This window comes from Gossypium arboreum, chromosome 2 (assembly GCF_025698485.1).
Source record: "Gossypium arboreum isolate Shixiya-1 chromosome 2, ASM2569848v2, whole genome shotgun sequence".
NCBI lineage: Eukaryota > Viridiplantae > Streptophyta > Magnoliopsida > Malvales > Malvaceae > Gossypium > Gossypium arboreum.
The window spans coordinates 8924275-8938252 of record NC_069071.1 but is presented as its reverse complement, the minus strand read 5'-3'; the positions used below and the strand labels follow the sequence as shown (position 1 = coordinate 8938252).

General features: G+C 33.0%; 1 protein-coding gene across 2 annotated transcripts; it reads left to right on the top strand.

Annotated features, from left to right (window-relative positions):
* The first annotated feature begins 8580 nt into the window (after positions 1 to 8580).
* On the top strand, positions 8581 to 11834 carry LOC108467308 (probable cinnamyl alcohol dehydrogenase 9). Of its 2 annotated transcripts, none has more exons than XM_017767933.2 (5): positions 8581 to 8807; positions 9530 to 9643; positions 10355 to 10868; positions 11087 to 11240; positions 11394 to 11834. In XM_017767933.2, exons 1-5 carry the CDS (start codon positions 8710 to 8712, stop codon positions 11591 to 11593), a joined length of 1080 nt encoding a protein of 359 aa, XP_017623422.1. In that variant the 5' UTR covers positions 8581 to 8709; the 3' UTR covers positions 11594 to 11834. The 2 variants fall into 2 exon arrangements, with proteins under 2 accessions (XP_017623422.1, XP_017623421.1); XM_017767932.2 differs by having other exon boundaries at positions 8614 to 8807; positions 10355 to 10880.
* The last annotated feature ends 2144 nt before the right edge of the window (positions 11835 to 13978 follow it).

Below are 13978 nucleotides of genomic sequence, written 5' to 3'. Positions count from 1 at the left end.
CTGATTACGAACTCCTTTATAGATTACCTACATTCCATGCGAACTTATTAACTAACACAGTACATCCACATAAATTGAACTAAACGCACAACCACTTACCGAATATGTAAAACTGAAACTAGAGAATGAGGGTAATCGGTCCACTATCCCAAAAAAGATCTCCCGTTATGACATCTAAATAGCAGCACTTACCACCAAGATCAAAAGAGAAGAAGCAGAAGAAAGAGTCGGAACAAAGAGGGTAAATGAAAGAGAAGTATTCGGCCAACAAAGATTGAATTGAATTTGAGAGAGGAAGGAAGAAGAAAGAACAATCGATCACCCAAGGTTAAAGCTGAAAGAGTTTGAGAGAGATGAAGGTAATAGATATTCGGCAAAAGGGAAAATAACCATTTGAAAAGATGTGTGAAGGAAAAGAAAGTCTGTGGATAAGAGGGCTGGAGAGGAGAGTAAAATCAAAAGCAACTACACCCGAAAGGTACTCGAAATAACTATACTCGGCTTCAAAAATGAAAATAAAAAGAACCACAATTTGGCAAAACCTGAAATAGAGAAAAAAAGAGCCAAAAGAGCAGACAATTCCAGAAGTTTTAGAGAATAGCTCCTTCAACTGAAAATTTCTATACACCTACTATTTAATTTTGGCACAACTCTATCACACTTCAAATTTCACTTTTTCCTCCCTTCACTCTCTCCTAGAATCTCTCCACCATAATCTTCTCAACTACCCATTCAAACATCTCAATTTCGGTCAACCTAGGACACTTCCACAGCACTTTTAGCAAAATACAATGCTCCTTTTGCATCGCCAAGCCTCTAACCTCAGACCCCAATACACACTCCACACGCCACTTACCACTAGACTAGTAGGCCTTTTTTTTCATGTTTTACTCATATTAATTTAAGAGCTTACTAACTAACAAAAAGGGTTTATTACTTAAAAACAAAACTTTTTACAAAAGCCCAAGCTTGAACCAAGACTTATCAGACACTCCTAGAATACATAATCACTGAACTAGGCAGACACTTGTGTCACAACCATATAAAAACAATTATTAAAGATTTGGGGCGTTACACTAATACTCTAGGGTGCGGAGACAGATTTTTGGCAATCTTCTTGGCATGAAGGTGGTTGAGAAGCTGGATAACTATCTTGGCCTCCCCCTTCCTATCGAAAAAAAGAAAAAAAGTGGCTTTCCAAGAGATTAACAATAGGCTGTCATGCAGGATTAATAGTTGGACCAAGAGGATCCTTTCCTTTGGTGGTAAAGAAGTTTTCATTGAAGCGGTCCTCTAATCTATTCCAACATATACATTGTTGATTTTCTTGGCTCTCAAAGGTGTCATTGAAAAAATTCAAAAAAATTTAAGTAGAGCGTTGTGGTCGGACAAGGAAAAGCGCAGATTCTGGACGATGCTTCTTTGGAAAACCTTGTGCCATCCTAAAGGCGTGTGAGGTCTTGGCATAAAGGATATTTAGCTATTCTATTTGGCTCTTCTTGGGCGTCAAGTGTGGAGCCTCATCAACAATAAAGATACCCTTTGTTTTAAAGTGTTATCCTCTAAGTACTTTCCCGGTGGCAATATCTTTCACTTTGAAAGAGTTAACAAAGCTTCATTTACGTTGACCAGCATTGTGGTTACGGCAGAAGCCCTCAAAGATGGTCTCGGTTGCCAAGTTGGTAGTGGTGATAGGATTAACATACGGGTTGAAAACAGGGGGTGGAAGGCTTAAATGGTGGTGCCTTTAAAGTTGATATGCTCGACTCTAATGATAGTAGTGTACGGGATCTTTGGTTTGAGGAGTATAGACGCTGAAACTTGGACAAAGTCTACAAGTTGTATGGGGAGGATTGGAGGGATAAAATTTTCAATTTGCCTATTGGGAGTGAGGGCCATGGTGACAAAACAGTATGGTTTCATAACCCTCATGGTTGTTTCACGTGAAAGTCTGCTTATTCCTGGTTATTGTTGAAGAAGATGGGGTGTGGCCCTTATAGGTTTTTTTGGAAGGCACTTTATAAACTTGATACTACTCCTAAGGTTCGGGTGTTTACTTGGCGTGTAGGGCATGTGATTCTCCCAATGAATGTTAAGATTGCTTTGATTCGACGTAGCTTTGAGCAGAGGTGTCCCAAGTATAGGGTTGAGGATGAGACCCTTATACATGACGGTTCTTTCAATAGAAGGGTGGGATGAGAATACAATCTCGAAGAAGTATAGTCGATGCATTGACTGGCTAGAAGATATGATGCAGGTTCTTGACAAGAAAGCTATGGTCGGTGTCATGACAACCTTATGGAACTCCTGGAATAATAGAAACAATTACATGTTCAGAGGAAAAGAAGAGGATGCGTAGGTTATATGGGAGAAGGCCAGTACCCTTAGCAAAGACTTTCGGATTTGTAACATGTTGAACGAGCCATTGCTTTCCCAAAACATTGCTGTTAAGAAATGGATTAAACCTCCTAAAGGGGTTGTAAAAATAAATTTCGACGCTACAGTAGGTGATAACAGAATTGGGTATGGGACAATTGTTAGGGATGATGAAGGCTTTGTGTTGGGGGTGGTCGAAGCTTTATTGAAACAATGATGTCGGTGGAAAAAGCTGAGTGCTTTGCGTTTGAGGCTAGCATTAAATTGGCGTGTCAGTTGAAAATTAAAAGGTATGTATTTTTCGAGAGGAATCACGTTGGCCTTGTTAATAAGCTAAGGAACCTAGCTACAAACGTCACCATCATCGGCGCACAAATTAAGGAGTGTAAAGATGCCTTCAATAATTTCAATTTTGCTGATTTAATTTGGACCAAACGGTCTTGTAACACTATTGTTGATTTAATATGTACAAAAATATGTAACGAGGCTAAAACTTGGTTTTTTGATATGGACTACCCGGTGAAAATCCATAATGCTGTAATTTGTGGTGTTATGTAATAAATGAGTTGACCCTTGTGGTCGTTTTTTTGTTAAAAAAAAATACATTGTCTTTTACTCTCCTAATTTATTTATTCTTTACTCTTTTTATCTTTTATTTCATAACAATTTCCCTCTTTTCATTATTAAAAGTGATTAGGGATTAAATTTCAACTATATACTCACTCCATTTTTCTTCTCTTCAGGTTCCTTTTTAACTTCTATTTTTGAAAAAAATTGTTATTCCGTTCACACTTCTTTTAATCTTCCAGTATTGATTAATTATTCAAAAAGTATTATTTAAATTGGTAGTAATATCTATACCACTATAGATGAAAGAAAGGCCCTAAAGATCTTTACCGTTTCACGTTATAGTGTTGAAGTTACACTTTTGGCTCAAAATTTTAAAATTTAATTTTTATAGGTATAATTTAATTTTATATTTTTATAATGTTATTATTTAATCTAAATAGTTAATGATGTTAACTATTCCGATTAAAATGTTTATGTCATATTTTCTTTAAGAATATTATTCTAAAAAATTTATCATAATAAGTTCGAATGTATGCTTTTAAGAAAATCAACATCAAAATTTTAACCAAAGTAGTTATATTGTTAATTTTTGGATTAGCAATATCATTTTAATAGTATAGAGATCAAATTTTATCTAAAAACAATATAAGAGCTAAATTTCAAATTTAAACATGATAAAAGGATTAAAGCTATAACATGACATAAAGACAATTTATACCTAAAACTAATTATACCAAATAAAATTATAGGGACTAAATTTCATATTTAAGCGTGGTAAAATGATCAAAACTATAATATAATTAAATACAATCTACACCTAACACATTTGTCCTTAATATATAGTACAATAAAAAAAATATTTGACAATATACAATCTATTTTTTATGAATTCATATATTGCATATTCAACTATTAAAATTTATTATTTGATATCGATTCATAGTGCTTGGAAATATCAGCCATACAATATTAATTATCCAATGACATTTCTTATGTGACACATGTCATAGCCTTTTGTACTTTTATTTTTAAAGTTATATAATAATGTTCAAATTTCATTTTTCAAATCTTTATGCTACGTTTAATTTTGAGATTTATTTTCTATACTTAATTTTTGAAATTTAGAGCGTTTACTTTTACAATGTCATTAGTTAGTTTAAATAATTAAAATGCTTACTTTAACACCATTAAAATTTTCTATCAAATTTAAGTACATTACAATATCGTTTTTTATTACATGACTATTAAATAAGTATTTAAAAATAAAAAATTTACACCAACGAATTTAATAAAAAAAAACTTAATGATGTTAATAAATAAATATAAATTTTTATATCCAAAAAGTAGAACTAAATTCATGAAAATAAAAATATATAAATTAAATTTTAAATTTATGAAAAATATAAAAATATTGAACCATATTTTAAAATTTAATTATTTATATAATAAAAATAATTAATCCAACACGAAATATATATCAAAACCATTCTAGTTTGATTAAATGTAGACTTCTTTAGTATTTGTCCAAACACGAAATATTAGACTAAAAGAAATTGTTTTGGGCGAAAACTAATGCCCATATACTAAAAAGAATGGGCTTTAGCTCCAACACTCTAGGCCCAGTCCAAACTGGCCTAACCTGTTTTCCTTTTAAATATTATATATAATTTTATATTATTAATTAGGGTAATTACATTAATAGTCCCTAAACTTCATTTAAAATTATATTTTAATTACTAAACTTTTAAAAATATTATCGGATTGTTACATTTTGGTTACTCATTCACTAACTTTTGTACCTCATACGAAATGATGACGTAACACGTTAATTCAATAGATTAATAATTAAATTGACACTTAAAGTGTAGTTGAAATATCAATTTATTAATTTTCAAATATTTCTTAACAATAATTCTAAAAATGTCTAAAAATATCAGAAAATTCATTAAAAAATCTTAAATTTTATTTTATTTTTAAATTATAATCATACCATTTTAAAAGAAAATCACAAAGCGAGCTTATAATATATAAAATAATTGAGGATATTTCAAGTTTGAAATTTATTTAAATAATCATTTAAATTTAATTTTAAATGATTTGGTCTGCACGTCTACTTGCAAGTATGTATCCAATCTGTCGCAAGCTATTTTATTTATTTATTTTTAAATATTGTTTTATATTGAACAAAGCTCACACAATACTTAGAATAGTTGATGATGTTAGAAACCTAAAAAAAAGAAAAAAAAGAAAAACTTAATTAAAGTTAAACATATATCAATAAACTAAATGATGTATCTAAAAGAGTTTAATCGATATATTTACTCACGATGAATTTGTCTGTGGGTCGAGTAATACCAATGCCTAATTTTAAAAAAAAAAATTAAAGCCTAGGATGAGTCCACCCCACCCTATCTAAAAAACACATATTATTTCTTTAAAATAATAAGATTTTTAAAAATATATTATTTTATATTATTTATATGTATTTATAATTAAATTCAAATAAAAATATTTTATTATTTCTTAAACAATAAAACAAGCCACTTGAGCAAGTCAAGCCGAGCTTGGGCCTAGACCCGGACGTGGCCCTAAAAAATTTTAAATCAAGCCTTAGTCTTGTCTTTGGCTCCTTCTAATGATCTTCGGTATAGATGTGGTGGTTCGAGAGAGGATACTGTGCATGACATCTATGATTGTCCTTTCTTGAGGTACTGATTTTAAGTGGTATTGACAATTAACTTATTGTGTGCTTCTTTTTGTAGGGTGATTGATTGACTGGAGTTTGCTACGAGGAAGCTTGAGAAGGAGGTTTCACAAGCCTTTTATTGTTCCTATGGCAGCTCTGGAAAGCAAGGAATTTTGGGATCATTCAAAGAAAGACTATCTCCACAAGATGCTTTGATTCATGCTTGCACTCTCCATAAGGGCTTCAGGGTGCATAGCCTCTTATGCGCATCGTTGCTGCTTAGGGGATCAAGTACTGAAAGGTAGGAGGCCTTAAATGGAGAGCATTTCAAGATCAATGTCGATGTGGAATGGTGGGCTAAGAAGCAAGCGGCGACCTTTGGAGCAGCGATTCGTGACTCTAAGGACATGATGCGCGCAGGGTGTGCTTGACAGCTTGATGGTGCATTTGGTGCTCTTTCACCAGAGGCACTTACTATTGTGAACATCCTCAAGATGATTAGGGATTTGGACTTTCATGACATCATTGTTGAGTCGGACCAATAGTAATAGTTTGGACTTGTTCGTTTATTGTCGAATCATTGAGGAGGGCCATAGTTTGTGTGATTGATTTCGTTTTGTTTTGCTCATTGTGTGACTAATGGTGCTGACCATACTCTAACCCAATGGGCCTTCAAATGAGAATATGAACATTTCTTTCAGTTTAGATTATCTAGATAAATACATCGGCTTCTGTTGAATGATATTCGGCTGACTTAAAAATCTTATAGTAACTGTATGAACCTCTGTACTACAGTATTAACCGAAACACATAAAAAATTTAACAGCAACTAAACTTAAACTCTTTGATATCCACTGCCGTGATTTAACCACAAAAGTCCCACTTTTATTTTGATTTCAAAAAGTGGCCTCTAAACTGTGTTTGTTTTCTTCAAAGCCATAAACTGTGTTTTGATATAACCAAACATGAGTGGTTGGGTCAAACTCAACCAACCGAAGATTTTGGATTGGCTAGCCCAATTTGAAAATGGCAAATATTGGGTTAATTTTCTTTTGCTAGCCAAAAGTATCTAGTATTACCATTAATCATCAAACAAACTTGGTAAACAACAATTTCGGAAACACAGATTCCGACATTAAACCAACCAAATCAAGATATATTTGAAACATTAGAATAGATTCGGTCCGACCCATAATGTAATAAGCGTTACTAAATTAGTATTCTAATATATCTCCTCGATGCACATTAATTAATTAGATGATAACATCACCATGTGACGGTGAGGGTAGTGAAAAAGTTGGGTGTGGGAAGCAATTATAAACCATTAAAAACTGCATTTAAGATTTCAACTACCCACTTTAAAAAGAAAACAATGATTTCAACTGCCCACTTTATCTGGATACTAATGACCATTCCTACAAGGGAAGCTATTAATGCAATGTTCATAATCCCATATAAATATATCATTTCTATTTAATTTTGATATAAAAATTTTAATGATTACATGCGCTTCTCTACATTTTTATTTTCTAAAATTTATACATCTTCATACTTCAAGATAAGAATGTTACTTTTTTTTTTAGTTTGAATTGGTTTTTGTGAGTTGATTTGAACAAAATTCATAATTAATTAATAATATTAGTAACTAACTTTCATCAAATCAACTTAAAATCTAAAAAAAACACAAATATTAGATTGTATTTAACAAGTTAAACATAAAATTAAATAAATTTACTATTGATACTAAAATTATTCTTTTAAAATATATAAAAATTTAAATATGATAATATTAGTAATTAACTTTCAATAAATTAATCCTAAAACTTGATTTGGACACTAGAATATTAATATTGTTACTTTTAGTATTAAAATATATAATTTTAACAAATATAATACCATATTGGGCTTGAAAAACATAAGTAGACATCTCTCATTACCCTTTTCATAGATGGCAATATACTCCTTGTGTCTCAAACACAACTTCTCAATCACCTTCTTGATGACATTGATGTTGGACTTTGTGCTACGGGGAAGTTTCATTTTAAATAGTTTTGTAAATTTTATAAATGTTAAGAGTTAGATTTATTTAATTTTTAGAATTTAAGTCAAAATGATAAATTTTATAAACATTGAGAGTTGAATTTATTGTTAGACCAATAAAAATTTTACATAAACACTTTCGTCAAATTTCAAATGACTGTTAATTTCGTGACAAAAAATTTGATTTCAGCTAATTTAATGACTAAATAAAAAATTAAAAATTTAATAATCAAAATAAATATAAGTAATAGTTTAGTAACTATTTATGTACTTTATCCCAAAATTTATCTATTAACAAGAGATTCCACTTATTTGCACCAACGAATTCTAAAAATATATTTTCTTAAAAAAACCCGAAAAATAGGAAAATAAAGGAATAATAGATCATGTAAAAGGATTGAATTTGAAAGGAGGCTTTGTGAACAACGTAAATATGAAGGCATTTCATAAAAGGCAAATTAAATATTAACTCGATTGGTATAAATATTGTTATCAATACATGAATATATAAAGTTAAATACATTAAAATACATTGAGAGTAATTATAGAAAGTTCTAATTATTGTATTCAAAAATTAATATCTCGTATAATTTTTGTAATATTAATTATGATTTGAGATGTTTTGATATTCAATTAAATTTAAAATTGAATTTAGTTTAAATTTATCTTTTAAAAATTATATTAACAATATAATTAAAGTATAAATATAAATATAAATATAAATCCGAACTTATAAAATCGAATTATTATAATATAAGATGTCAAAATATTAAATCACAAATGTAATTTCTAATTTTTAATATTCGCGTTACTCTAATTCAAGTTGTTACCTAAAAATATCGAATCCCACACCTTTCGGATATAGGAGATTAATTAAATAAATATCTAAAAATTCAAAAATACTTAATGCACCAACAAAACATGAGTAAATGCAGTGGCAGACCTGCCTAGTAGTGCCTATGTCCCTTCTATATATTTTGTCACCCACTCACTGGTTTTAGTTGTACTCATCAACCAAAACACAGCAAAAAAGAAAAATGGCAAAATCAGCGGAGAAAGAGAACCAACAAGAAGCTTTTGGTTGGGCTGCTACTGATAATTCTGGAATCCTCTCCCCTTTCAATTTTTCCAGAAGGTAATTCCATATATCTCTTACTTATTTCTTTCTTTTTCCTTCTTTGCTATTTTCTGCCCCATTTTTTTGCTTTTTACTCAACGTATGTTTTTGGTTAGTTTTCACGTGCGTGTTGTGGTTGATTACTAAATGCAACGTTTGATCGATGAAAAATATAAACTTGACTGTTGATTAGTAATAAAAAGAATATGAAAAAGATGGAACTTTTTTATTATTTAATAGATAAATCCTGTGTTAGTGACTTAGTTTATTATTTGACCTTTATTAAATTTATCCCTACACGTTTTTTCATGCAAAAGGATAAAAATAAAATGGAAAATTCATGTAAAAAGATGTGCCGTTGAAGAAGTAGCTCATGCACTAGCTAGTTATGGCGCCATGGAGCGATCTATATATGAAAAGAAAGAAGGGCCTTTCTGGGTTTTGTGCAACTGTTAATGGAATATCTAGTTCGCAATCTTGACTTTTTTTTCTTTTTCTTTTTTTTTTTTTTGGTACACTTATATAATCTCTTTGATGACTCTAGCAGGAAGGTGAGCCAACAACCATTTGGACTAACCAATTTCAAATTTAAGCTCTATTTGTTAGGAGAGAGTTTTTTGTTTACCTCATTGGTATCCAGCATGAGGATTATGATATTAACAAAACAGTTTATTCCTTTACCCTATATGTATATTTGGTGTGATCGTGGTTGTTACAAATTTCATTTCAATATTTTGCAGGGAAAATGGTGATGATGATGTCACTTTAAAAATTCTTTACTGTGGAGTGTGCCATTCAGACCTACATACTTTGAGAAATGAATGGGGTTTCACCTTTTACCCTGTTGTTCCTGGGTATGATACATAATCTTATATGGTAACATGTATTGTGAATTATGAGCCTAATCTGCAGTGATCAAGGAATTAGCTATAGTGTGTTTTGATGTGGTAATGTTTCTTCTTTCTTCATATCATGTAATTTCCGATAAGAAGCCTCGATCTTTAAGTAAACTTTGTGTTATCTAGATGCCCTAAGGTAGCTCTTGAATAGTATTAGAACCAGCCATGTTAAGTAAATATGTACTTCTTAAATTGTGCAAAGCAATTCCTATAAACTTGTTTAACCTCAATAGCACTCCCATGCATTAATGATTTTCTGTAATATCGTCTTTAAATTGTTCTTCATACTATCAAAGCATAACATTTTATCGGATGCATCTTATAATTTTCTTCGTCAAAAGAAATTGGGGGTCCTGCTATGAAATAAGCTTGGCTGCCAACAACCATGCAGTCTGCAATGCTGGTTGAGGATTCCTGTTTCTCCATGTAAAAGAGAGTTGAGCTGACCAAGCAGGCCTAGAGTAGTTGCTAACTGTTTATCTATCGTATTAATATTGTTACGTCTTTTCCTTTCCTTTGAAGCATTGAGAACTGATTAAGAACTTTTTGGTTGAGTTGCTAGTTAAATGGTTTTATCGAGTATAGTGCTATCGTTTGATGGACATTGTTATCTTCCTAGTCCATCTTACTGGAACGTCCGAAAATAATGCATGCTTTGTCGCACAGGCATGAAATTTCAGGTGTTGTGACCAAAGTGGGGAAGAATGTGACAAAATTCAATATTGGCGACCGGGTTGGGGTTGGGGTTTTGGTTGGTTCCTGCAAGACATGTGAATGCTGCGAGCAGGACCTGGAGAACTACTGCCCTCGTATAATATTTACCTACAACTCTTACAATCCAGATGGGACAAAAAATTATGGTGGTTATTCGGATATGATTGTGGTTGACCAGCGCTATGTGCTACGGTTTCCTGATAACTTGCCACTGGATGCGGGTGCACCATTGTTATGTGCTGGGATCACAGTGTACAGCCCTATGAAGTATTATGGAATGACCGAGGCAGGCAAGCATCTAGGTGTTGCTGGACTTGGTGGGCTTGGTCATGTTGCTGTGAAGATCGGTAAGGCCTTTGGATTGAAAGTCACTGTCATTAGTAGCTCCCCACAGAAGGAGTCTGAAGCAATCAATAGACTTGGTGCTGACTCATTCCTTGTTTCTAACGATCCGGCAAAAATGAAGGTACACAAGAAGGTGACTTAGGCCTCTTGATGCCTCAGAGTTTGAACGGTTCAATCATGATCCAACACTGAAGCAGCTGGTTCGATTATGAACTGCTCTTTCAGCTGTTGGCAGACATTTTGTCTAAAAGTTTCATTGTTCGATTATGAAATGCTTACTAGCACTTCAATGCTTATAAATTGTAATGGTTTAATCTAATTTGTGCTTACTCTTTGCAGTCAGCTATTGGTACCATGGACTATATCATTGACACAGTGTCTGCGGTCCATCCCCTACTTCCACTGCTTAGTCTGCTGAAGGTGAATGGAAAATTGGTCACTGTGGGATTGCCTAATAAGCCACTCGAATTGCCTGTTTTTCCTTTAGTCATGGGTAAACTTCCCTCTTTATAGGCCTTAAATTCCACCAAAACATTTACAAAATAAAGTTATATATATATAATTCCCATATCAGAACTTTGCATTGGTAATGAAGGTAATCACCTATTGGCTGCTGTGAACTTGGCTTGATTATTTTGGCTTACAGGAAGGAAGCTTATTGGAGGAAGTGATGTTGGAGGGATGAAAGAAACTCAGGAGATGCTAGACTTCTGTGCTAAGCACAATATCACTGCAGATATCGAGCTGATTCGGATAGAGGAAATCAATACGGCCATGGAAAGGCTTGCTAAATCTGATGTCAGATACCGTTTTGTGATCGATGTGGCAAATTCCTTGTCACAGTAGGGTTCATTGTGAAGGAACTAGTCCAGTAAGTTTAAAGATTATGATCTTAATGGAGAAGAGAAAACAGATGAACTTTGATGGCTTGGGACTTGTAATGCTATATAATAATCATTTATATGAGATCATTTTGTGGTGTTCTGCTTCATGTTATCACTGTTGGTCGGATGGAATCTTTATTTTAACCTCACTATTATTTTTGCAGTCAATAAAAGGAAATAGTTGCCTAATGAAAATAAACAAATTTCATTGCCTTGTGCCGTGCGACTAGGAGTCTTTCCATTTTAGCCCACTTTTTATTTGCTTCAACAATGATAATTATCTTCAACGGATGATGTTGCAATAAATCACCACCATCTAAATTACTAACTCTTGCATTCTTCTATCTCAAATAAAAGGTATGTTATTTCGGTTGATTAAAAGCTGAAAAAGTTTATCTCAATCCAGTGTGTTGCTTCGGTAAGTTCAAAATTGCAAGTGATGTCCATTCTTTTGGATTTGAGTTGAATAATTTAATAGTCTAATCAATTTTGAGATTACTATATGTTTTTTCATTCTAATTCATAATTATTCAAGAGTGCAACATACAAAATTTTAATAATGTTTGAATTAGGTCAGTTCGATCAAATTGAAAATCGATTGGTAAAGCAATATGAAGAATAAATAAAAATTGTTTGGATTGGAAATTGAGAATACCCGCGGTTGGACCATGAACTGCGAGCCGAAAAACCTGGATGGTCTAATTTTAAAAATTTTGGGTTAGATCAGCCAGGGCCAGCCGAAAAGTCCAAACGGCCCAAAATCACCAAAGTCCACAATATTTTTTAAATTCAGCCCCAAAAAAAAAAACGAAAAAATTAATTTTAAAAAAATGATCAAGAAGTCCTACACTATTCGATTGTCCTTAGGCCTAAAGACTAAGTCCCAACACTCCCACTCCAAGTCTCCCCCACAAAGATACGAAAGCAACCTCGCTCACTGTGCTGGCTGCTTGTTCTGCTCCAGATTGCCATTCACAGTCTCACACCTCCCCGCCGGCCACCTGGAGCCTGGAGGTGAGAGTGAGACTTCTCTCTCTTTTTAAAGTTTAATAGTTAATGGTTAATACTTGGGTTTTTGGCTTTGCTTATTATGGGTTATTATTTGTTAATGCTTTAATATTATGTTAGTGACTTAGTACTGTTAGCTTAGCTTGTTAACTCAAAATGTTAGGGGTTGATTAGTTATATTTTATATTTTTAAAGAAATATCATTTTTTTATTTTTCCATTTGAACAATCTTCTCGATCGAGTCGTTCTAAATTTAATCCTGCTTGAGCATATGTGGTGGAAGGGAGAGCCAATGCTCAAAAGAAGAGGCTCACATGTACATTTTGTGCCAAACTTGTTAAAAGTGTAGGTATACAAAGAATGAAAATGCATCTTGCTGGTAGAAGGGGTGTTATAGTATGTAATTACACATGTGATTAATGTATGATTAGTCAGGTGGTTAGTGAGAATATCTGCCACTTGATCACAGGCAGGAACTTCGCCAACAACCAAATCACCACTAGCCACTTTTTCCCGAACAAAAAACAAATCAAGTTCAACATGTTTGAACTTGGAGTGCAGAACCAAATTAGCTGCAATAGCAACGACACTAGAATTATCACACCATACAGTCGGAGGATCAATCGAGCTTAGTTTTAACTCCGTCAATAGAGAGACCAGCCAAGCAACATCACTGGTGGTTGCTACTAAACTGAGGTATTCAGCCTCTGCCGTAGACCGAGAAACAACTTGTTGTTTCTTAGAACACCAAGATATAGGTGTGTGACCAAAGTAGACACAATATCCCGTAGTAGATCGACGATCATCAAAATCAAGTCCCCAATTTGCATCGTCATAACCAACCAAAGATAGTCTATCAGATCTTCGAAAAACCTGTCCATGAGAAAGAGTACTACGTAAATACCGTAAAATTCGTTTTAATGCTACCATATGTAGTGTAGTTGGAGCATGCATGAACTGACACACCCGATTAACAGCATATGCAATATCTGCTGAGTTAACACGATATACTGAAGAGCTCCAGCAAGACTACGATATTTAGCTGGATCAGCAAGATAATCACCCTCATCCTTTGACAACATAGAAGAACTCACCATTGGTGTATGAACACTTTTGGCATTAGACATAGAACTCCATTCAAGAAGCTCCCGAATGTACTTGCGCTGACATAAGTGAAGATTGCAAGAGTTAGATCTACTGACTTCAATCCCTAAAAAATAATGGAGATCACCCATATCTTTTAGAGCAAACTTGTTGTGTAGCTGCTGAACAAAATAATTTATTTCATCAGATGAACTGCCAGTGATAACAATATCATGCACATAGACAAGAACATAAA

What these genes read in the sequence shown, in the direction of transcription:
- LOC108467308 (XM_017767932.2), top strand. Translation starts at nt 8,710, where the DNA reads ATGGCAAAATCAGCGGAGAAAGAGAACCAACAAGAAGCTTTTGGTTGG. An exon ending in CCTTTCAATTTTTCCAGAAG is followed by an intron (nt 8,808 to 9,529) that starts GTAATTCCATAT and finishes AATATTTTGCAG; the next exon opens with GGAAAATGGTGATGATGATG. An exon ending in AAATGAAGGTACACAAGAAG is followed by an intron (nt 10,881 to 11,086) that starts GTGACTTAGGCC and finishes TACTCTTTGCAG; the next exon opens with TCAGCTATTGGTACCATGGA.